General features: G+C 51.8%; 1 protein-coding gene across 1 annotated transcript in view; it reads left to right on the top strand.

The window, feature by feature from the left end:
- Positions 1-2035: 2035 nt before the first annotated feature.
- LOC133340721 (matrix metalloproteinase-21-like) overlaps positions 2036-25461 on the top strand; it is a 47441-nt gene continuing 24015 nt past the window's right edge. Inside the window, exons 1-3 of the mRNA XM_061549111.1 lie at positions 2036-2186; positions 5900-5945; positions 6585-6672. Coding sequence (XP_061405095.1) covers positions 2036-2186; positions 5900-5945; positions 6585-6672 — 285 coding nt within the window. The remainder of the gene's footprint in view (positions 2187-5899; positions 5946-6584; positions 6673-25461) is intronic.

Here is a 25461-nt window from a genome sequence, read left to right on the forward strand (position 1 = left end):
GTTTCTCCTGCTCAGTCCGAGAGCCCATTCCACATTCGTTGTCGCGACCTTGATGGATATAAAGGCACGAGAATAATTTACTTTCATTCGAGATATGTACGTATTTTAAGCCAATTATCTCGTTGTGCTGCTGCTGCTGCTGCGTTGACAAACGATACACACGGAGAGTTGAATAACAGCAGCGACGTTTTGGGAAATGTCCCTTCTTCAAAACACGTAGATGGAGAGGGCAGAGAGATGGAGTTAATTAAAGTTGTAATCGCGCGCTTTGTACTATGGGCTCACCCACTCAATCATTCACCCACCCACTTACACACTCACTCACTCACGCACTCACTCACTCAATCATTCACCCACCCACTCACACACTGACAAAGATCCCCCGTGTAGCCTTACACACTCACTCACACACACACTCACACACTCACTCGCACACTCACTCATTCACACACTCACTCACTCACACAATCACTCACTCACACACTCACTCACACACTCACACACCCACACTCACTCACACACATACACTCACTCACACACTCACACACCCACTCACACATTCACGCACTCACTCACACACTCACTCACTCACACCCACACTCACTCACTCACACACTCACACACCCACTCATACACTCACGCACTCACTCACACACTCACACACTCACTCACACACTCACATACACTCACTCACACACTCACTCACTCACTCACACCCACACTCACTCACTCACACACTCACACACACTCACTCACACATTCACTCACTCACTCACTCTCACTCACTCACACACTCACACCCACACTCACTCACACACTCACTCACTCACACACTCACACCCACACTCACTCACACACTCACTCACTCACACACTCACACCCACACTCACTCACTCACTCACACACTCACTCACATACTCACTCACTCACTCACCCACACACTCACTCTCACTCACTCACACACTAACACACTCACCCACACACTCACACACTCACCTGAGAACGCGGTCATCAAGCTCTCGGCTTACGCAGACGACATGATGCGTCGTGCTCAACGACGCGCATCACGTCTCTGCACTCTGCCAGGTGTTTGCCGTGTATGAGAGGGCCTCCTCCACCAGGGTCAACTGGCCCAAGTGCGAGGCCCTCTCTGTGCTTGGGGTCACGAGGCGGCGTTCGCTCTGTGCTCCTCCCAGGAGAAGTCGTTTGGGGGGGCGACGGAGTCAAGTACCTGGGGAAACCCCCACGACGTCGCTCTGAACAATTGGACCGAGCTGGCCGACACAATCGAGGCTAAATTACTAACATGGGCGCACGCCTCGCTCCGCAGATGTCATTCAGGGGCCGAGTGCTCGTCGCTAACACCCTGGCTGCATACTGCGTGCTGTGGCACAAGACCAAGGCCCTCCAGCCTCCTGCTTGGCTACTCACCAGAGTTATCTTCTCACTCGCGCACACTTCGTCTGGCACGGGAAGCACTGGCTCAGGCCGGGCGTTCTCTGCCTGCCGGTGGGCGAGGGCGGTCAGGGTCTGGTGGACGTCGCCGCCAGGGTCATGAGCTTCAGGGTCACGAGTTTCAGGTTCATGGCAGTCAGGCGGCTGCTGTACGACCGGGAGGAGCTACACTGGTAGTCGCCGGCCCTCGCCCTGCTGAGGAACGCAGGGGGGTTCCCGGGGTACGGAAAGGAGCTCTTCCTGATGGACCTGAGCCTGGTCGACTACACGAGGCTGCCAGGTTATCACCAGAGCCCCTTAGACGCGTGGCGGAGCTTCGAGAGGAGCAGAACGTGCGTGGCACCCTACGACCTCGCGCAGTTCCTGAACGAGTCCTTGTTCTGAAACGGACTTTTCCAGGGAATCAGAGGGGAGAGGGCCCTGGCTCTACGCCTCACATCGGCAGGGCTGCGGACAGTCTTCCACCTCGTGCAGGGCCACCAGCCCAAGTGGAAGACCGCAGCTGAGATCGCCAACACCGCTAGGGGACACCGCTCCATGCTCGCCGGGGAGAAACCGCTGTGGGACATCGCTCCGCGCCATGAAGGAGCTGCTGCAGGCACCAGGGGATGGCGGTGCCCCCCCCTCCTCTTCTTTCCCGGAGTTGTGCTTCCCCTGCGCGCAGCCCCCCGTCCACAGCGACTCCGGCAAGCTACTGAAGCTCCGAGGCTGCAGGAACGTGCCCCTGAAGAGTGCCCAAGCAAAGCGCTCTACACGTGCTGCGTCAAGGCGCTCTACACGTGCTGTGTCAAGGCGCTCTACACGTGCCGTGTCAAGGCGCTCTACACGTGGCTGTGTCAAGGCGCTCTACACGTGCTGTGTCGAGGCGCTCTACACGTGCTGTGTCAAGGCACTCTACACGTCCTGTGTCAAGGCGCTTTACACGTGCTGTGTCAAGGCGCTCTACACGTGCTGTGTCAAGGCGCTCTACACGTGGCTGTGTAAAGGCGCTCTACACGTGCTGCGTCAAGGCGCTCTACACGTGCTGCGTCAAGGCGCTCTACACGTGCTGCGTCAAGGCGCTCTACACGTGACTGTGTCAAGGCGCTCTACACGTGCTGCGTCAAGGCGCTCTACACGTGCTGTGTCAAGGCGCTCTACACGTGCCGTGTCAAGGCGCTCTACACGTGGCTGTGTCAAGGCGCTCTACACGTGCTGTGTCGAGGCGCTCTACACGTGCTGTGTCAAGGCACTCTACACGTCCTGTGTCAAGGCGCTCTACACGTGCTGTGTCAAGGCGCTCTACACGTGCTGTGTCAAGGCGCTCTACACGTGGCTGTGTAAAGGCGCTCTACACGTGCTGCGTCAAGGCGCTCTACACGTGCTGCGTCAAGGCGCTCTACACGTGCTGCGTCAAGGCGCTCTACACGTGACTGTGTCAAGGCGCTCTACACGTGGCTGTGTCAAGGCGCTCTACACGTGCTGTGTCAAGGCGCTCTACACGTGCTGTTTCAAGGCGCTCTACACGTGCTGTGTCAAGGCGCTCTACACGTGCTGCGTCAAGGCGCTCTACACGTGCTGCGTCAAGGCGCTCTACACGTGCTGTTTCAAGGCGCTCTACACGTGCTGCGTCAAGGCGCTCTGCACGTGCTGCGTCAAGGCGCTCTACACGTGCTGTTTCAAGGCGCTCTACACGTGCTGTGTCAAGGCGCTCTACACGTGCTGTGTCAAGGCGCTCTACACGTGCTGTGTCAAGGCGCTCTACGCGTGCTGTGTCAAGGCGCTCTACACGTGCTGTGTCAAGGCGCTCTACACGTGCCGTGTCAAGGCACTCTACACGTGGCTGTGTCAAGGCGCTCTACACGTGCTGTGTCAAGGCGCTCTACACGTGCTGTGTCAAGGCACTCTACACGTGCTGTGTCAAGGCGCTCTACACGTGCTGTGTCAAGGCGCTCTACACGTGGCTGTGTCAAGGCGCTCTACACGTGCCGTGTCAAGGCGCTCTACACGTGGCTGTGTCAAGGCGCTCTACACGTGCCGTGTCAAGGCGCTCTACACGTGCTGTGTCAAGGCACTCTACACGTGCTGTGTCAAGGCGCTCTACACGTGACTGTGTCAATGCGCTCTACACGTGCTGTGTCAAGGCGCTCTACACGTGCTGTGTCAAGGCGCTCTATACGTGCTGCGTCAAGGCGCTCTACACGTGACTGTGTCAAGGCGCTCTATACGTGCTGTGTCAAGGCGCTCTACACGTGACTGTGTCAAGGCGCTCTACACGTGACTGTGTCAAGGTGCTCTACACGTGGCTGTGTCAAGGCGCTCTACACGTGCTGCGTCAAGGCGCTCTACACGTGGCTGTGTCAAGGCGCTCTGCACGTGCTGTGTCAAGGCGCTCTACACGTGCTGTGTCAAGGCGCTCTACGCGTGCTGCGTCAAGGCGCTCTACACGTGCTGCGTCAAGGCGCTCTACACGTGCTGTGTCAAGGCACTCTACACGTGCTGTGTCAAGGCGCTCTACACGTGCTGTGTCAAGGCGCTCTACACGTGCTGTGTCAAGGCGCTCTACACGTGGCTGTGTCAAGGTGCTCTACACGTGCTGTGTCAAGGCGCTCTACACGTGCTGTGTTAAGGCGCTATACACGTGCTGTGTCAAGGTGCTCTACACGTGCTGTGTCAAGGTGCTCTACACGTGCTGTGTCTAGGCGCTCTACACGTGCAAGGCGCTCTACACGTGGCTGTGTCAAGGCGCTCTACACGTGGCTGTGTCAAGGCGCTCTACACGTGCTGTGACAAGGCGCTCTACACGTGCTGTGTCAAGGTGCTCTACACGTGCTGTGTCAAGGCGCTCTACACGTGCTGTGTCAAGGCGCTCTACACGTGATGTGTCAAGGCGCTCTGCACGTGCTGTGTCAAGGCGCTCTACACGTGCTGTGTCAAGGCGCTCTACACGTGCTGTGTCAAGGCGCTCTACACGTGCTGTGTCAAGGCGCTCTACACGTGCTGTGTCAAGGCGCTCTACACGTGCTGTGTCAAGGCGCTCTGCACGTGCTGTGTCAAGGCGCTCTACACGTGCTGTGTCAAGGCGCTCTGCACGTGATGTGTCAAGGCGCTTTACACGTGCTGCGTCAAGGCGCTCTACACGTGCTGTGTCAAGGCGCTCTACACGTGACTGTGTCAAGGCGCTCTACACGTGCTGTGTCAAGGCGCTCTACACGTGCTGTGTCAAGGCGCTCTACACGTGCTGTGTCAAGGCGCTCTACACGTGCTGTGTCAAGGCGCTCTACACGTGCTGTGTCAAGGCGCTCTACACGTGCTGTGTCAAGGCGCTCTACACGTGCTGTGTCAAGGCGCTCTGCACGTGCTGTGTCAAGGCGCTCTACACGTGCTGTGTCAAGGCGCTCTGCACGTGATGTGTCAAGGCGCTTTACACGTGCTGCGTCAAGGCGCTCTACACGTGCTGTGTCAAGGCGCTCTACACGTGACTGTGTCAAGGCGCTCTACACGTGCTGTGTCAAGGCGCTCTACACGTGCTGTGTCAAGGCGCTCTACACGTGCTGTGTCAAGGCGCTCTACACGTGACTGTGTCAAGGCGCTCCCCACGTGACTGTGTCAAGTCGCTCTACACGTGACTGTGTCAAGGCGCTCTATACGTGCTGTGTCAAGGCGCTCTACACGTGACTGTGTCAAGGTGCTTTACACGTGCTGTGTCAAGGCGCTCTACACGTGATGTGTCAAGGCGCTCTACACGTGCTGTGTCAAGGCGCTCTACACGTGCTGTGTCAAGGCGCTCTATACGTGCTGTGTCAAGACGCTCTACACGTGCTGTGTCAAGGCGCTCTACACGTGCTGTGTCAAGGCGATCTACACGTGCTGTGTCAAGGCGCTCTACACGTGCTGCGTCAAGGCGCTCTACACGTGCTGCGTCAAGGCGCTCTACACGTGCTGTGTCAAGGCGCTCTACACGTGCTGCGTCAAGGCGCTCTACACGTGCTGTGTCAAGGCGCTGCATTCCCAGGACCTGGCCGACCTACCGGACACAAAATTGGACAGAACATTTTTCTCCTCTCATTGTGGCCGCCCCTCAGTGGAAACTAATGTACAAGTCTCCCCCTGTAGCCAAACGCTGCGGTAACCGCCAGTGGAGGTTGGCACACTGCACCTTGCCATCGGCCGTGTGGCTCAGCCGAATCTCTTGCCAGGGGTAACAGACTCGTGCATTTCCTGCGGTGCGAGGGAGGATCTGCCCCACCGGTACTTACGCTGCCAGCGGCTCAAACCAATGTTCCGCCTTTTGGGGGACATCTTCAGGAAACTGGGGGTACCCTTCTACAACAGCAGCTTCGTATATGGGGGGTGCCTTACCTGGCTAGCAAGCGCCATGACCTCGCCAACTTCGCCTGTGCTCAGGCGAAGATGGCGGTGTACATGCTGGAAGGTGACACTGACGGCTGCTCTGTGCTTCCAGTGTTCAGGGGCCCCCTCAAGGCGCGGCTGCGGCTGAAGCACGCCATGTACCACACATATGTCGGTGATGTGCACGTCTTCTTCGAACGCTGGGGAGCTGGAAAAGCCCCTCTCTGCACCAGCGTGGACGGCACCCTCGTGGTGTTCACCTTCTGAAGCGCTCGCTCGTCACCGTGGCGTGCGTGATGACCACCACAACCACCACGTGACTTTTCTTTCGTGTTGTGCGTGGTGCTTTTAGCGCCACAGCGCGTCGATTTGTAGCGTTTGTTTTATTTTGTTGACTTCATGTATTTCATATTGAAATCGCCTCCAGTGCTTTTTGCTGCTGGCGGCAATAAAAGTTGTTTTAAAGTCAAAAGTCTCTACCTCCTCTCTTCCTACTCCGTGTCGCTCTCTCTCTCTCGCTTTTTCTCTCGCTCTTTTTTTAACTAGGACAAGTGCTGCATCTGCACGCAGCCCTTCTCGCAAGTCCAACGGCCTCCGACGGGTAGCTCATATCAGCATGCAGAGCTCCCCGTCATCTGCCACCGAGCACACGGCCTCCTCCATCGCCCACTGCTCCTTGAAGGCCGGCACGGCGTGGGTCAGCCACGCCGCATGGCGGAACTCCAGCCCACACACCCCCTGGCTCCAACCAGAGCGCGGAAGATGCCCAGGCTGCTGGCCGGACGTTTCCCCTCCAGGGTCACCTTCCTCGCCCTGTGCATGGCGAGCGTAGCCGACGAGCACGTTGACCAGACCCTGAAGATGTTGGAGTCCGTCGCCCTTCGGGTATCCAAAGATGAGGACCGTCCGTCGGGTAGAAGTGGAGGCTGTCTCTCTCCTGTTACTCGCTCGCTCTCTTCTCGCTCTCTCTGTCGCCTTCTGCGTTTCTTTCACTCATCACCGCCTTTGATCGCAACGGCGATTCCCTTCCCGATCCCACTCACCCCCCTCGGCTGAATCGGACGCGGTGACCTCGTGTATGTGTGTGTGTGGTACCATTGTGTGTGTGTGTGTGTTCTCTCTCTCATCTCTCTCCTCTCTCTAATGTGTGTTTGCATTGTGTTGGAAATATAAATAAATACATTTCCCAAACCCACCCAACAGTTTGCATAACGAATTGTGTGCCAGTGACGTTCGCTGTCCTTGTACAACACAATGCGCGTTTATGTAACGTGTCCACTGGGGGTGTTTTGGCTGCGTGCGCGTGTGTGTGTGTTGTGCTCGCTAACAGCACTTGCCCCAACAGTCTGTTAAGGCTACACGGGGCGTCTTTGTCTTTGCGTGTGGTGGTGTTCATCGCGGCGGTGCGGCGGTGAGCGTTTCAGCTGCGAACCCGAGTTCCATTCCCGCTCACGGCCGCCGACGCCAGCGGCGATTTACAGCAAAACCCCGGTTTACGTGGGGGATGCGTTCCTCCAATGTCCTACGATGACGAATGTCGAAGCGAACTCGATCAAAGCGAACTTGGAGGGTAGTGGTGGGTGGTGGGGGTGGTGGTGGGTGGTGGTGGTAGTGGTGGGTGGTGGTGGGTGGTGGTGGTGGGTGGTGGTAGTGGTGGGTGGTGGTGGGTGGTGGTGGGTGGTGGGTGGTGGGTGGTGGTTGTGGGTGGTGGTGGTGGTGGTGGTGGGTGGTGGTGGTGGTGGGTGGTGGTGGTGGTGGTGGGTGGTGGTGGTGGGTGGTGGTGGTAGTGGTGGGTGGTGGTAGTGGTGGGTGGTGGGTGGGTGGTGGTAGTGGTGGGTGGTGGTGGTGGGTGGTGGTGGTGGTGGGTGGTGGTGGTGGGTGGTGGTGGTAGTGGTGGGTGGTGGTAGTGGTGGGTGGTGGGTGGGTGGTGGTAGTGGTGGGTGGTGGTAGTGGTGGTGGGTGGGTGGTGGGTGGTGGTAGTGGTGGTGGTGGTGGGTGGTGGAGGTGATGGAGGTGTAGGCTGAGAGGCGACGGATAACGAGAAACGACGGACGACGCTGCTGTCAGCGACGTAAGTGTGGGGCTGTGGCGAAGCAAATCGGGTAGTGGTGGTGGTGGGTGGTGGTGGTGGTGGTGGGTGGTGGGTGGTGGTGGTGGGTGGTGGTGGTGGTGGGTGGTGGTGGTGATGGGTGGTGGTGGTGGTGGTGGGTGGTGGTGGTGGGTGGTGGTGGTGGTGGGTGGTGGTGGTGGTGGGTGGTGGTGGTGATGGGTGGTGGGTGGTGGTGGTGGTGGGTGGTGGTGGTGGTGGTGTCAATAAAGTGACGACGTACAGAGGGGGAGGGAGGGGAGAGATGTAAATCGACGTTTTGCTGCGTCCGAATCAATCCTGGGGCTCACCCTGGGTCCACTCCGTCTCAAATGTGAGTATCGCTTGCGGTGTGTGGACATTGCCGCTCTGGAGACCGCGTGAGTCTGCGGCGAGGTGTGGACTCATCTCCATCTGTCTCGGGTGTGGACCACAATCAACTTCAAGGACAGTGCATGTCATTATCATCCTAGATTTGAAGCTTTCGTGACTGCAAGGATTCATATTCTTAGCGTTTTTCGGTAAAGTCACGTAGGTAAAACATTAAAATTAATAAAAGTAAAATAAAATAAAAATCACGACGTTTCGGAGGCAACACGGAAGCTTGTGTTGCCTCCGAAACGTCGTGATTTTTATTTTATTTTACTTTTATTAATTTTAATGTTTTACCTACGTGACTTTACCGAAACAACCTAAGAATATCATTATCATCATCAGGGTTGTTTTTTTTTGTTTGCATTTTGACTTCTTGTGTTGAGGTTATTGCAAACATGATGCCTTGTATAAAGGTGTCAGATTTTGTACCAGTTAAAAGGGTAAAAACCTATTATTATATTTTGCCACTGGTAAAGGATGTCTCATATTGTAAATGCTTACCCCGAGCTCTCAATACTCTGATAGTGCGCTGTCTTTGAGTTGTACGCCTTTTGGCGTCACCTGGTCCAACACCAGTGGAGACTAGGCTCTAAAGAAATCTGTCTCGGGTGTGGACCAATCAACTTCAAGGACAGTGCATATCATTATCATCATCAGAGTTGTTTCTTTTTGTTTGCATTTTGACTTCTTGTGTTGAGGTTATTGCAAACATGATGCCTTGTATAAAGGTGTCAGATTTTGTACCAGTTGAAAGGGTAAAAACCTATTATTATATTTTGCCACTGGTAAAGGAGGTCTCATAGTGTAAATGCTTACCCCGAGCTCTCAATACTCTGATAGTGCGCTGTCTTTGAGTTGTACGCCTTTTGGCGTCATCTGGTCCAACACCAGTGGAGACTAGGCTCTAAAGAAAGCTGTCTCGGGTGTGGACCAATCAACTTCAGCACAGTGCATGTCAATATCATCATCAGAGTTGTTTCTTTTTGTTTGCATCTTGACTTCTTGTGTTGAGGTTATTGCAAACATGATGCCTTGTATAAAGGTGTCAGATTTTGTACCAGTTGAAAGGGTAAAAACCTATTACTATCATCGCCATCTGTTGCACTCCGCGAGGCGTGAGGGCGGTTTTGTCCGGGATGCTCCGCGTGTCTTAGCACACTAGAAGAATGAAGACGGCTCAGCGGCAGCAGCAGCAGCGGCGGCGTAATCGTCGTCGTCAGTAATACAATTAAACTGGTCAACAACAAAAAACACGTTTTTTTTCTGGCCTGGACTTTGCAGCTGTTTTAGACAAATTTCAGGGCGCTGATTCCAAATCTGATCTCAGATTTGCTCTATCACATCTCATTTTTATGCTATCGGCATACCCCATTTTCATTGATTTTACCCGAAATTAACTCTGTCACTTATAAATGCAAGTTGTTGCGAGTCAGTGACTGCTTTAGTGTTAAAATACGGTGCTGTATTTTTAGGATAGTGTGTTTATAGTATAATTGTATGTAGATATCCACATTTATTTAATATTTTTCTTCTGCAGTTTTAATTGAAAATGCAATATTTGATATAGATAAAAACTGATGCCAGATTTGGAATCAGCACCCCAAAATTACCTTGAAACCGTTGGGATACCTTATGCCAGAAAAAGTGTGTTGACCAGTATTATTAGTTGGCCGGATAAAAAACACAAAACGCCAAGGCGGCAGAGGCAGGAGCCCCTCCTGACAGTTGCGACTCTCAGTGCTAAATGAGTAAATGATTGCATACTAGTTATTGCTATGTATGTATACTGTAGTATTGTATTATGGCTTGCCTGATGTTACGTAATGGTCATTATCATCAGCATTGACCTTGGAGTAGGTGGCGTCGTGGTTGGGTTGGGTGGGCATGTCCACCCCACCCAGCCTTCCTCCCCCCACCAACCTGGACAATTTAGTAATCTTTTGAAGAACGTAATCAACCAGGTGGGGTGTTGACTCTTGTGTAGGCCGACTCTCTGTGTTGTATCGCATTATATTTCCAAGTTTACGATGTTTGTTTTTTCATTTATTTGTACCTGACGATGGTTGCTTGTGTTGCAATCGAAACGTCGTATTCTATTATACCAAACCATCTTCATCCTACCACTTGTAATAAAGCTCTTTGAGACGACTTCTGGAATCCGTCTTTTATTCACTTTGGGTTACATCTACTTCACGCTGCTGATAGACAACGTGAAGGGACAGATAGACCGAGAGAGACGCACTGCCACGTGGCAACTCGGAGCCCCGCTCTTGCGTGGCCCCTTCCTCCGTTGTTTCCCGTTCTGACCACGTGTCGTTCCTCTATACCCCTATTTAATACCCGGGTCACGTGGTACGCTCAGCCAATCCTCGTTAGCCTGCATCGAATCTTCCAGGCTCCCTCGTCAGCTCCCGGGACCACGCCCCTGACTCATCTCCCCATTGGCTGAGGCCAAAGCCAGCAGAACCAATCTCCATAGCTGTCACCTTTCCATCACGTCAGGGCCATGCCCCCAGGCTTCCCCCCATTGGCTGTAAGCCAGGACCGGCAGAGCCAATCACCATGACAAGGTGTGATACGTCAGTGAGCCGGATATATTCTCATATTACACAGGCAAAGCCTACTGAGGTGTTAACTTCATTTTCAGAAACGACCTGGCCACAAATGATAGCGGAAAAAAGTGTCTTATCACGTGGAGATTTATCGCAGCCTAAATCATCTAAATAATATCAATGTATGTTTCTAAATGTGGAGGGGAAAACCCTGAGAAAAAAAAATCCACGCGACCACGGAAAAAAAGACACCACAAACTCCAAATATACAGCAGGCGTCAGGGTCGTGATCGAACCCACGAACTCTTCCGTACCAGGCGAGGTAGTGAACATTACACCACCGTGATCATGATTATGATGAGAGAGAGACACGCAAACTCCAAATATAGAGCAGCAGGCGTCAGGGTATGGCTCGAACCCACGTCCTCCTGCATACCAGGCGAGGTAGTTAACATCTCCTAGCCACTGTGATGATGAGAGAGAGATGCAAACTCCAAATATACAGCAGCAGGCGTCAGGGTCGGGATCGAACCCACGACCTCCTGCGTACCAGGCGAGGTAGTTAACATCTCATAGCCACCGTGATGATGATGAGAGAGAGACACACACACAAACTCCAAATATACAGCAGCAGGCGCCAGGGTCGTGATCGAACCCACGACCTCCTGCGTACCAGGCGAGCTAGTTAACATCTCCTGGCCACCACAAACTCCACGTTTGAGGCCGCCCTCATCCAGCAGTGGACTGACAAGCCGGTTCGCGTGGCTCTCGCGAGGAACGAGGACAAATACACGACGGTGTGTCCGTCCTTGGAGGTATCCGACGGAGATAATTTGCCGCTCCACATGGGCGCATTGTCGACTCGAGACAGAAGGCGATGGTTTGAGAATGGGGGTTGAGTGGATGGGTGGGAGGCTGGGAGAGGGTTCCTGTATGGATGGGTGGGATACACAGAATGGGGGATGGGTAAGGGGGGGGGCGGTGACCTTCACGTGGGTTACAGAAGGGCCGAACCTTCATTGACAACGCGGCAACCCACGAGAGAAGGACCGGAAAAGCTTCAATGATTCGGTGAATGATCAGACCTTCGAGGTTTCTTTGTGTGGACTTTTCGAGCGATGATGATGATGGTGGTGGTTTGGAAGTGTGTGTGTGTCAATGTGTGTGTGTGTCAATGTGTGTGTGTGTGTGTGTGAATGTGCGTGTGTCAATGTGTGTGTTAGTTTGTGTGTGTGTCAATGTATGTGTCAATGTGTGTGTGTCAATATGTGTGTGTTAATGTGTGTGTCAATGTGTGTGTGTGTCAATGTGCGTGTGTCAATGTGTGTGTGTCAATGTGTGTGTGTCAATATGTGTGCGTGTGTGTGTCAATGTGTGTGTGTCAATGTGTGTGTGTCAATGTGTGTGCGTGTCAATGTGTGTGTGTCAATGTGTGTGTGTCAATGTGTGTGTGTGTTAATGTGTGTGTGTGTCAATATGTGTGTGTCAATGTGTGTGTGTGTCAATGTGTGTGTCAATATGTGTGTGTCAATGTGTGTGTCAATGTGTGTGTCAGTGTGTGTGTCAATGTGTGTGTGTGTCAATGTGTGTGTGTGTCAATGTGTGTGTCAATGTGTGTGTGTGTGTGTCAATGTGTGTGTGTGTGTGGTGTGGGGAGCGGTAGTGTAGCGGTTAGCGCGCTGCGCTATGAACCTGGCGACCCGGGTTCGATTCCCGCTCACGGCTAACACCAGTGACGATTATCTGAACCGGTCCTGGGCCTCCCCTAGGTCGACTCAGCCTTAAATGAGTACCTGGTGCGGTGTGTAAACATCGCCACTAGGGAGACAAAGGCGGTCGGGCGTGGTGCTGGCCACCCACCCCCTCGTGTACCGTTCCGGCCTTCATAGGTGCTCGCTAACAGCACTTGCCCCTACAGTCTGTTCAGGCTATACGGGGGATCTTTGTCTTTGTGTGTGTGGTGGGGGAGCGGGAGTGGTTTGCGCGCTGCGCTACGCACCCGGCGAGCCGAGATCGATTCCGGCTCACGGCTAACGCCAGGCGACGATTGCCTGAACCGGTCCTGGGCCTCGGACTAGGTCGACTCCGCCTCAAATGAGTGCCCGGTGCGATGTGTGTTGTGAAAAGAACGAAAACATCGACGCTGGGGAGACAAAGGCGGTCGGGCGTGGTGCTACTCACTCTCCCCCTCGTGTGCCGTGCCGGCCTTCATAGGTGCTCCTCTACAACAAGAACAACCGCCATTCGCCACTAAGTGTCGGTGACGTCACCACGACGCTTGTGCCAGGCCATGTGCACCTTGAGGCCACGTGAAGTGTCGAACGCCCGCTGGCTGGAGGTCACGGGGCAGACCCAGTTGCCACGGGTCGACTGACCGAGATGACCGAGATGACTGGCTGATGCACCACCTGTGCCCCCTACTGTGCCAACTTGCTGTGCTTTAGACACCCGGCACTCCGCTCGTTGTTGTGAGCGTCGCTCCTCCGCCCTCCGTTGTTGCTGGAGGGCGACTGCCTCCAACTGCCCAGTAGCGTCCTTCACGAGCCTCCTCCACTGAGGCCGATCTTGACACCGCTGGTAGCAGTCATCGGCAAGTCCACTCAGCTCCACGTCCTCCTGTACCACATCACTCCATCTCTTCTCTAGCCCGTGCCGCGCCCGTTTAGCCCCCTCAATCCGGCCGAACAAAAGCTGTTTAGGCATGCGGTGGCTGGGCATGCGGGCTACATGACCCAGCCTCTACAATGACACTTGCCACCAACACAGTCCGTCGAAGCTAAAATGGGTTTGTCTGTGTGAGTGCTAACTCGGGTTAGGGTTTTTAAAACTGTATTTTGTCTTCATCTATGAATGGGAGATTGATGTCGGCACCGTTCCACAATTAATAGATTTCATTTTTACGTTAGACAACAAGTAACAAAATATATATAATCGTATTATATATATATAATCATCAAATATATAAAGTCAGTTTAACACGCAGTAGGCTTTCGCGGCCACTATTATCGATTAGAGGTTTTTTTTCGGGATTGATCGCGTCAATATGAATGTGCCGTTTACGTGACAGACCTTGCTTAACTGGCTGCTTCAACGACACATTTAGCTTTACGCGATCTCACCCCCCCACCCCACCCCCTCTATTATGGATGGTAAATAAGGCACACAACACCCACAATATCACGGAATTGATCAACCGGTTAACCCAACCGATGTCTCGCCATGCCCCGAGTCGGCCAGCTGTTTCCCATCGCCAAATCCTCCCACCCACCCGTCTCTCCACCAGCCACAAAGTAGCCTCCTAGACACAGACCACCCTCGAACCCCACGGGACATCCCATGGGGCACGACTGGCTACGCGCGTTGAGAAAGACGTTCCAACATACAGTGATGGAAAAAAGTATTTGATCCCCTGATGATTTTGTACGTTTGCCCACTGACAAAGAAATGATCAGTCTATAATTTTAATGGTAGGTTTATTTGAACAGTGAGAAACAGAATAACAACAACAAAATCCAGAAAAACACATGTCAAAAATGTTATAAATTGATTTGCATTTTAATGAGGGAAATACGTATTTGACCTCCTCTCAATCAAAAAGATTTCTGGCTCCCAGGTGTCTTTAATACACGAGCTGAGATTAGGAGCACACTCTTAAAGGGAGTGCTCCTAATCTCAGCTTGTTACCTGTATAAAAGACACCTGTTCACAGAAGCAATCAATCAGATTCCAAACTCTCCACCATGGTCAAGACCAAAGAGCTATCCAAGGATGTCAGGGACAAGATTGTAGACCTACACAAGGCTGGAATGGGCTACAAGACCATCGCCAAGCAGCTTGGTGAGAAGGTGACAACAGTTGGTGCGATTATTCGCAAATGGAAGAAACACAAAAGAACTGTCAATCTCCCTCGGCCTGGGGCTCCATGCAAGATCTCACCTCGTGGAGTTGCAATGATCATGAGAACGGTGAGGAATCAGCCCAGAACTACACGGGAGGATCTTGTCAATGATCTCAAGGCAGCTGGGACCATAGTCACCAAGAAAACAGTTGGTAACACACTACGCCGTGAAGGACTGAAATCCTGCAGCGCCCGCAAGGTCCCCCTGCTCAAGAAAGCACATATACTGTACGTACAGACATACGGCACGTCTGGGAGCTCATCGTTCAATCAGCATTGGTTCGGCACAAGCTGAGACTCTGTAATCGGTGTCTCATTTGGCAGCGGAGTCAGACTTGTTCGAATCAACGCTGCGTGGTGAACTGCCCGGATGTTTAGAGTCAACATTGATCGATTTCGACGTTCAGTTTTTCATCAGTGATGTCCGGCTCGCTTGAATCAACGCAGAACCGCCGGGTGTTTATAGCTGCAGACCGGTTTTCGACGTTCAGTTTCTCATCAGTGAAGCCAGGCTCGCTTGAATCAACGCTGGTGAATTTCCAGATGCAAAAAGTCGCGGGCCGGTTTCGATGTTCAGTGTCTCATCAGTAAAGTCAACGGTGGTGACCTTCCAGGTGTCAAGACCGTCTGTGCAGGATCGCGGTCCGAGCAGGACTCAACATCGTCCAAGACATCGCAACGGACTATTGTTGTCCACAACATCACTCACCAACACGTGGCTTGCTCGTGGTAACCCAGCAGAAACAGCTGCAGGGTCCCGCTTCTGTGGTGATGATCAGTTGTTCCATCGGTTGCCCGAGATGATGTCACCATTGTGAGTGTTTACGAATGCTGCGTGTTGATTTTTTTTGGACGAGTAAATGCTTATTCTTAGGTTTTTTCGGTAAAGTCACGTAGGTAAAAAATTAAAATTAAAATTAATAAAAGTAAAATAAAATAATAAGAATAAATAAAAAGAATAATAATTAAATAAAAACAATTTCCAATTTTTTACCTACGTAACTTTACCGAAAAAACCTAAGAATATGAATCCTTGCAGTCACGAAAGCTTCAAATCTAGCATCGAGTAAATGCTTTTTAATTAATTGCACGCCGGTTTAGTTTCATATATCTGCGTGTGTATGTATGTACGCGTGTGCAGCGTCGTCATTTTGTGGGGAGCGGTGGTGCAGCGGTTAGCGCTACGCTGCGCTATGAACCCGGCTACCCGAGTTCGATTCCCGCTCACGGCCAACACCAAGTGACGATTATTTGACCCGGTCCTGGTCCTCCCCTAGGTCGACTCAGCATCAAATGAGTACCTGGTGTGTCGTGTAAACATCGCCACTGGGGATACAAAGGCGGCCGGGCGTGATTGTCGGCCACCCCACCCCCTCGTGTGCCGTGCCGGCCTTCATAGGTGCTCGCTAACAGCACTTGCCCCTACAGTCTGTTACAGGCTACACGGGGGATCTTTGTCTTTGCTATTGCTGGGTAGCGGTAGTGTAGTGGTGGACGCACTGCGCGTCAAACCCGGCCACCCGAGTTCGATTCTAGAGCCGTGACTGCCGTCGGTGGCGATTCCCTCCACCGGTCCCGATGCCGGCCCTAGGTCGACTCAACCCAAACCTGCCAACCGGTGCGGTTTACCCCGTGTTCTCGTACAGGGACATTGAGTTGAAACACGGTGTTTTTGTGTCTATGTGTTTGTGTTTCTCCCTTGTTGATGGGACTTTGTAGGATGAACGTTGAGGTTGACAAGGGGGCACGGGTTGACCAATAAGGTCTGAATTGGTCCTGTAAGAAGGTCGGGGCACTGATAAGGGGTTGACAGTGATGTCGACCTTAAATGAGCACCTCCCGTGGTGCGGTCGCGTACATTTTTTGCGTTAGATCGTGTACATTTGCACGTGCGATCTAACCCGAAAAACTCTATCATGGAAAATTAAAAAGATAAACGGAGTAGCGAGGGCATGGATTCAGAGTGGTGGGGCTGGCCGCACACACACACACGCCACGTGACTTGCGGAAGGCTTGAGCTGATTTTGATGAAGACGTGGAGATGCGAGAGGCAGGGGTGCATCATGGGGGCGGCCCAAGGAAGCCTTGGGCTCATTTAGATCGAGAGATGGAGATGAGAGGGGAGGGATTCAGAGTCGGGGGGTGGCCACATACACACACACAGAGAGAGAGAAGTCACGTGACGCACGGGAGGCTTGAGCCGTATTAGATGTGAGGCAGAGGTCGCAAACGGGTTTTGATTCCTTACCCGTACCCGGCCGCACCAGGGTCGCAAATGGGTACCCGTGTTGAGTAGTAGACGGAGGTACTCGGAGACGGAGGTGAGTTAGGGGCTTCCGCCAGGGTTTATTAACACGTATCACTATCCCAGGTTCCCTCTTTACCCCTTCTATTATCCCCGTTCCTCCAGTGACCCCGCTTACGTCACGGGGTCTCCCTTAAATACCCTCTGAGGCGTGACGTCACGTGCACTGCCCAGCGCGCGCGACCCCACGTCCCGTGATGTCACCGCACCGGACAGCGCACACGACGCCACCATTCTCCTCTACTCCTCTACACCCGTACCCGTACCCAGCCGGGTACGGGTAGCCGTTCCCTACCCGTACCCTACCCGAAATGAGTGACAAACAGTTACTCACCAGTGACTCACGGCCTACCCGTACCCGTACCCGGCCGCACCAGAGTCGCAAACGGCTACCCGTACCCATACCCGGCCGGGTACGGGTAGCTGGGTATCGGGTAGGGTACGGATATCAGGTACCCGGTTGCGACCTCTGATGTGAGGACAACAACAAAAGAAAAGGCGAGATGAGATGGATGTCGCCGGGTGTCGAGATAGTTACCGGAGCGGCGTTTCGGACTGTTCCAGCTGAACCTCAGCACCGCTTTACATCAACATCAATATAGATAAAGACACACTAGCTTTACTAGCCGGCTTCGGACGAGACTTGGATTCTTTTCTTGGATTAATCCACGGCCTATGCGGTGGGGGGGAAGGGGTGACGTCAGCAGGCACACTGCGTGACGTCAGCAGGCACACTGCGTGACGCTGCCGCATGCGGGTGACATCACAGATGTGACGTCACCGCTCACTTGCCGTGCAATATATTATTTCTATTATTGCGCCACCAAATGCAAAAGTCTATTTTTATACGTTTTGCATTGTGTAGAGTCTGGAAGCTACCCACATGCCACATTTCAAGGTTGTAGCATGTTGGGAAGTACGCTAAACATTGAAAAAAGACACACATATTCACAAATTTCCCTTTTATATATATAGGTTATTGTTGTTACCATCATTGTATTCTTGGTTCTTTCGGTAAAGTCACGTAGAAGGGAAACAATACAATAATAAATATATAAAACAATAAAATTGTCACGTTTTATAGTTTTATTATTTTATTACTTGCCTTCTACGTGATGACTTTACCGAAAGAACCAAGAAGATGAATCCCTGCAGCCACGAAAGCTTTACGTCAAAAAGTTACCATAATTAAATTTCGATTTAAAGCGTTCGTGACTGCAGGGATTCATCTTCTTGGTTCTTTCGGTAAAGTCATCACGTAGAAGGGAAGTAATAAAATAATAAAAACAAAACATAATAAAACAATTCTCACGACGTTTCGGCCACAACGCAAGCAGCCGTCCTCAGGTGAAAACCAGGTCTGTCGAGGCGACAGCGTCTGTCGTGGTGACAGCGTCATTCAGACGCTGTCACCTCGACAGACCTGGTTTTCACCTGAGGACGGCTTCTTGCGTTGTGGCCGAAACGTCGTGAGAATTGTTTTATTATGTTTTATTTTTATTATTTTGTTACCATCATTGTTTGGGCTGAGAGCTCGCCGCGCGGGGCCAGGGATCGAACCCAGGTCTCCCCGTGCTGGCGGCCCGGTGTGTCCAAAGCGATGTCCCCTCGCGGTGAACGGGGGAGAGAAAAATGGAATTATTGACTGTAACCTCTCCCAATGCCAAGAGGTGACTACTTTGCGAGGCTGCCATTAAGCAGAGACACGCGGTGCCTTTGTATTGCGCGCGCGCGCGTGTGTGTGTGCGAGCACGTGGGTGTGTGTGAGCACGTGGGTGTGTGTGTGTGAGCACGTGTGTGTGTGTGAGCACGTGGGTGTGTGTGTGCGAGCACGTGGGTGTGTGTGTGCGAGCACGTGAGTGTGTGTGTGTGAGCACGTGGGTGTGTGTGTGTGTGTGTGAGCACGTGGGTGTGTGTGTGTGTGAGCACGTGTGTGTGTGTGAGCACGTGGGTGTGTGTGAGCACGTGGGTGTGTGTGAGCACGTGGGTGTGTGTGAGCACGTGTGTGTGTGTGTGTGAGCACGTGGGTGTGTGTGAGCACGTGTGTGTGTGTGAGCACGTGTGTGTGTGAGCACGTGGGTGTGTGTGTGTGTGAGCACGTGTGTGTGTGTGTGTGAGCACGTGGGTGTGTGTGAGCACGTGGATGTGTGTGAGCACGTGTGTGTGTGTGCGTGTGAGCACGTGGGTGGGTGTGTGTGTGTGAGCACGTGGGGGTGTGTGTGTGAGCACGTGGGTGTGTGTGAGCATGTGGGTGTGTGTGTGTGAGCACGTGTGTGTGTGTGTGAGCACGTGGGTGTGTATGTGTGTGAGCACGTGTGTGTGTGTGTGAGCACGTGTGTGTATGTGTGTGAGCACGTGTGTGTGTGTGTGTGAGCACGTGGGTGTGTGTGTGTGAGCACGTGGGTGTGTGTGAGCACGTGGATGTGTGTGTGAGCACGTGGGTGTGTGTGTGTGCGAGCACGTGGGTGTGTTCGACACTTCACGTGGCCTCAAGGTGCACAGGGCCTGGCACAAGCGTCGTGGTGACGTCACCGCCACTTGGTGGCGAATGGCGGTTGTTGTTGTTGTGTGGGGAGCGGTGGTGTAGTGGTTAGCGCGCTGCCCTATGAACCCGGCGACCCGAGTTCGATTCCCGCTCACGACCAACACCAGTGAAGATTATCTTAACCGGTCCTGGGCCTGCCCTTAGGTCGACTCAGCCTCAAATGAGTACCTGTTGCGGTGTGTTGTAAACATCGCCGCTGGGGAGACAAAGGCGGCCGGGCGTGGTGCTGGCCACCCACCCCCTCGTGTGCCGTGCCGGCCTTCATAGGTGCTACTCGCTAACAGCACTTGCCCCTACAGTCTGTTAAGGCTGTCTTTGTCACACCTGTAGACGCCGAACACCCCACCTGTTTGGCCACTAAAGGATGGTGACGTCCCCAATCAGCGCTTGTGCCAGGCTAGGTGCACCTGGAGGCCGTCACGTGAAGAGTGTATCGTACCAGGTAAGGCCACGCTGAGCTTTGTGGGTATTTTCTTCGGCAGCCAAATACGCCACACGCGTGATGATGTTGATTCTAAATGTGGAGGGGAAAATCTGGAGGGCCCGGAGAAAAATCCACGCGACAACGAGGAAAGAGACACGCAGACTCCAAATTTAAAGGCATCGTAAGGGTCGGGATCGAAGCCACGACCTCCTGTATACCAGGCGAGGTAGTTAACATCTCCTAGCCACCGTGGCGCCCACACACACACACGCAGATAGAGACATACGCAGGCACATGGCGACACAAAGACGCAATCACAGAGACACGCAGATAAACTCTCACCGGTGATAGGTTGACCGAGATGACTGGCACGTGTACCGCCTGTGCTTTCCCATTGTGACGTTGGCACGGTAACATATAGACACAGACACACACGTGGCAAAGATCCCCCGTATAGCCTTCAACAATACTGTTGGGGCAAGCGCTGTTAGCGGGCAGCGCCTATGAAGGTTGGCACGGTACGCGACGGGGTGGTGTGGCCAGCACCACGACCCTGACGTCTTATAGACACACATACACACACACACGAGTACAAAGATCTCCCGTACAGCCTTAACAGACTGTAGGGGCAAGTGCTGTTAGCGACCACCTATGAAGGCGGGAACGGTACACGCCCGGCCGCCTTTGTCTCCCCAGTGGCGATGTTTACACACCGCAACCAGGTACTCATTTGAGGCTGAGTCGACCTAGGGGAGGCCCGGGACCGGTTCAGATAGTCGTCACCGGTGTTGGCCGTGAGCGGGAATCGAACCACGAGTACACCCACACACACACAGACTCACAACCCTTGCCGTAGAAATGTGGAATATTCATCAGTGGCCCTGAAAGACGCTTTTGTATGTATAGTTGCCATGATCTGACCCCTAAATGCTCAAGTTGAATGACAACGCTCCACAGCCGCTTGACGTGCAGCCCTCTTTCATGCGTTCGATCTGTTGCGCAGAGAGACCGCTCGGCCCTTATTCATGGAAGCAACTTCAGTCGCCCTCTCATCCCAGCGGCTGGTAACTCAGAGATTCGGGGTTCGGGTTAGGACGAGGGTCAGGGCTATGTGATCTCCTAACGCTGTCTCATGAATGAAGATGCACTTCCACCTTCCCACTCGCTCTCTCTCTCTCTTTTTTTTTACGATCAGTGGAAACAAGAAGATGCTCGGTGTATTCGGCACTTTGATTCGTTCATCATTTCGTAAATATTTTTTTTAACGGGGCTTTATGTAACCCTCGCTCGCTCGCTCTCTCTCTCTCTCGCTCGCTCTCTCGCCCTCTCTCTCTCTCATCCGTTCTCTCTCTCTCTGTTTGTGAGAGCATTTTTAGGGAGCTGAAAATTCCTCCGCAAAAGCGTGGAGGGGAGGGAAGGGGGGACGGGTCGCCATGACCCAGCAGGGCTTCGGTGGTGAACGCCTCTGGCTCACGCACTTTCAACTCAGCGCTCGTGCCGCATTCATATCCAGCGTTCATATCGTCTGGCCCTGTGAGCCGCGGGAGTTGACACTGAACGCCGGATACCGTCCGCAGAACGGCTTCAATGCTCGCGGAATTTTATAGCCGCAGTCAGCCATCGCCAGGGGTATACCGGATGTGGTGTGCCGGGTGCGGTTTTGAGTCACGGTGGCGAGGAGATGTTAACTACCTCGCCTGGTACACAGGAGGTCGTGGGTTCGATCACGACCCTGACGCCTGCTGCTGTATATTTGGAGTCTGCGGTGTCTCTCTCTCTCTCTCATCATCATCACGGTGGCTAGGAGATGTTAACTACCTCGCCTGGTACACAGGAGGTCGTGGGTTCGATCACGACCCTGACGCCTGCTGCTGTATATTTGGAGTCTGCGGTGTCTCTCTCTCTCTCATCATCATCACGGTGGCTAGGAGATGTTAACTACCTCGCCTGGTACACAGGAGGTCGTGGGTTCGATCACGACCCTGACGCCTGCTGTGTATTTGGAGTCTGCGGTGTCTCTCTCTGTCATCATCATCACGTTGGCTAAGAGATGTTAACTACCTCGCCTGGTATACAGGAGGTCGTTGGGACATTCGGATATTCGGACAGGTTTGTTCGTAGATCTGAAAAGTCCGCAAGTCGAGTCTTCGTAAGTGCATACATGCCAGTCGCACCCTGTGAGTCACGCCTTAACGAGCCGTCTAATTAACTTCTCTTGTCCTCCACTTGTCGTCTCCTTAGTGGTTTGTTGGCACAAGTGATTGGCACCCCGCGGGGTGTTAACCTTGTCCCAAACACTGCCCCTTGTTCTACTCGGTTCTTCAGAGGTGGTGGGGAGGGGTGGAGGGGGGCCCTTCTAATTAGAGTGCGAAATGCGGTGGGGCGGGGAACACTGGGTGGGAAATAGGCGATGGAATTGGAGGGGTGGTTGCCTGCCTTGCAGCGGGAAGCGTGTTTACCTGCGGGTGAGATTGAATTTGCAAGCGCTGTGCGTGTTTTTCTGTTTGATTGCCAGAAAGGGGAAAACCTCTTCTAGATTTGAAGCTTTCGTGACTGCAATGATTCATATTCTTAGGTTTTTTCGGTAAAGTCACATAGGTAAAAACATTAAAAAGTAAAATAAAATAAAAATCACGACGTTTCGGAGGCAACACAAGCTTTATTTACTTGATACAGCTGTCGTGGCTGTGACGGTTCCACCTGAAGACGGAAGCTTGTGTTGCCTCCGAAACGTCGTGATTTTTATTTTATTTTACTTTTCAATGTTTTTACCTACGTGACTTTAGCGAAAAAAACCTAAGAATGGGAAAACCTCTTCTTATTTTTCATCGATACCGGCAAAACGCTTTCCCATGATGCAGCCGCTCACCCCGAGCTATAAGCGCTCCGATACGTGTGGCATTGACTTTGTGCTGTTCGTCTGTTGGCGTCGTTCTCTGGTTCTGACACTGGTGGTAGCGAGATTGGGCCCTCAAGAAAGTTGTCTCCGGTGTCGCCAATCAGTTTCAAAGGCAATGCAAATGTGATTATCAGAGCATGTTCGTTTGCATGTTCAGCACAAGTAGCGCGTGTGGTTAATGCAGTTCTTGATTCCTTGCCGAAAGGTTTCTATTTGGTATTGTTTGGGTCTTTCGGTAAAGCCACGTAGATAGAAAAAAAGAATCAAAATAATAATAACAATGATAATTGTGTTTTTTACCCTTCTATCTGGCAACAAAACTGACACCTTTTTACAAGGAGTCATGTTTGCATAGACCGCAATACCTGCAGTCATAATACAAACAAAAGACATAACTCTGATAATGTGTACTGCCAAATGAGGTTCCCATGGTGGAATAATAACAATATCACGACGTTACGATCGCAGGTGAAGACGATTACTTGTGTTGTCGTCATATTGTGAAAATTTTGATTATTTTTTTCTGTCTCCGTGGCTTTTTTGAAAGACCCATGGAATATGAATTCCTGCAGTCACGAAAGCTTTAGGTTCAAGATTCATCTATTTGGTGTTCGAACATCTTAACACCTAAATTTCGATTTAAAGCTTTCGTGACTGCAGGGATTCATCTTCTTGGTTCTTTCGGTAAAGTCACGTAGAAGGGAAATGACAAAATAATAAAATGATAAAACATAATAAGAACAGGTCTATCGGAAAGGCAGCGTATGAATTCAGACGCTGTCTTTCCGACAGGCCTGTTCTTCACCTGAGGACGGCAACTTGCGTTGTGGCCGAAACGTCGTGAGAATTATTTTATTATGTTTTATTTTTATTATTTTATTATTTCCCTTCTACGTGACTTTACCGAAAGAACCAAGAAGATATTAACACCTCCTGTTTTATTGGCAGAAAGGGTTAAAAACAAACGTGTTTTTAAATCCTTTATATTAAGTTCGCATGCTTGCTTGCTTGCGTGCTTGCGTGCTTGCTTGCTTGCTTATGACCGTGTAAATCTTTCGGTCGTTTTTTAACCCACTTCCCGTGATCCAATCGAGTTGACATTTTGCACACAGACTCGTTGTGCGAGACAATTAATGTTCGTGAAAACATTTTTCCAAAATTTTACACTGTTTAGGGAAAACAAATTAAATATTTAATTACCAATTGCTTAATACTGGCAGACAATCATCTGATCCATAGGTGGCAGCCATCTCAAGCCAGAGGACGAGAGGACTCTAGCCGCCACGCATATAAAAGATTTATAGTGAAAAACTTTGTTTTTACGGGTTATACTTATTATTTCTCGTGCTCTGCGTTTGTGTGTGTTTACGGGCAGCAATGTGGGTTCGTGTGATTATCATTCTGGCGACACAAACAGAGGCAGACGATTTGCCTCCAACGACCCATGTCCGATGATTGTTACGGGCGATGTGATTACACGTTGAGCTCGCTTCATGCGGCAGTCGTAGTAGCCGTAGTAGATGCGTTTTAAAAACACACACACAGGGGCGCACATAGTACACGCACACAGTACACGCACAGTACATACACAGTACATACACAGTACACACACAGTATACACACAGTATACACACAGTACACACAGTACACACACACAGTACATACACACAGCACACACAGTACATACACAGCACAGTACACACACATGTCGTCCCACGTCCGACCGCATAGCCGCATCTAAGGGAATTCAAACCGCACAGATCGAATGATAATTCCAGATCGATAACAGAGGTTAGCCCCAAGCGGGGGGATCGGCAAACAAAACACAACATGAAGAGGCATATATTTTTTTTTATTGCGAATCCGGTAAACACACACACACAGACAAAAAAAATAGACGCTCCAAGCCTAGGACGTGTCATTCAGACTCTGTCTTATCGACAGACATGTTCTTCACCTGAGGACGGCTGCTTGCGTTGTGGCCGAAACGTCGTGAGAAATATTTTATTATGTTTTATTTTTATTATTTTATTACTTCCCTTCTGCGTGATGACTTCACCGAAAGAACCAAGAAGATTTCAAGAGCCGCCAAGCCACGCGAATCCTTGCGGAGTGGACGCGTCGAAGAGTCACGGAGTCTGTGACAGAGGGAGTCGCAGGTTGCGAAATGGTACGAACGGCACCCTCACAGAACGAGGGGTACCCTGTGGTGATGATTGTGATTGTGTTTGTGAACGAGACTCATTGATTTGGTGGTTCTGCTGCTGCTGCTGCGTTCGCTGTGGCACGCAAACAGCAACACGACTCGTTCCGTGTCAACAACAACAACATCAGTTTAAAGCTTTCGTGACTGCAGGGATTCATCTTCTTGGTTCTTTCGGTAAAGTGACGTAGAATGGAAATAATAAAATAATAAAAATAAAACATAATAAAATAATTCTCACGACGTTTCGGCCACTACGCAAGCAGCCGTCTTCAGGTGGAGAACAGGTCTGTTGAAACGTGGTGAAAATTATATTATTATGTTTTATTTTTATTATTTTATTTTTTCCATTCTACGTGACTTCACCGAAAGAACCAAGAAGAACAA

Source organism: Lethenteron reissneri, chromosome 10, assembly GCF_015708825.2.
Source record: "Lethenteron reissneri isolate LAM-NWPU_2019-01 chromosome 10, ASM1570882v1, whole genome shotgun sequence".
NCBI lineage: Eukaryota > Metazoa > Chordata > Hyperoartia > Petromyzontiformes > Petromyzontidae > Lethenteron > Lethenteron reissneri.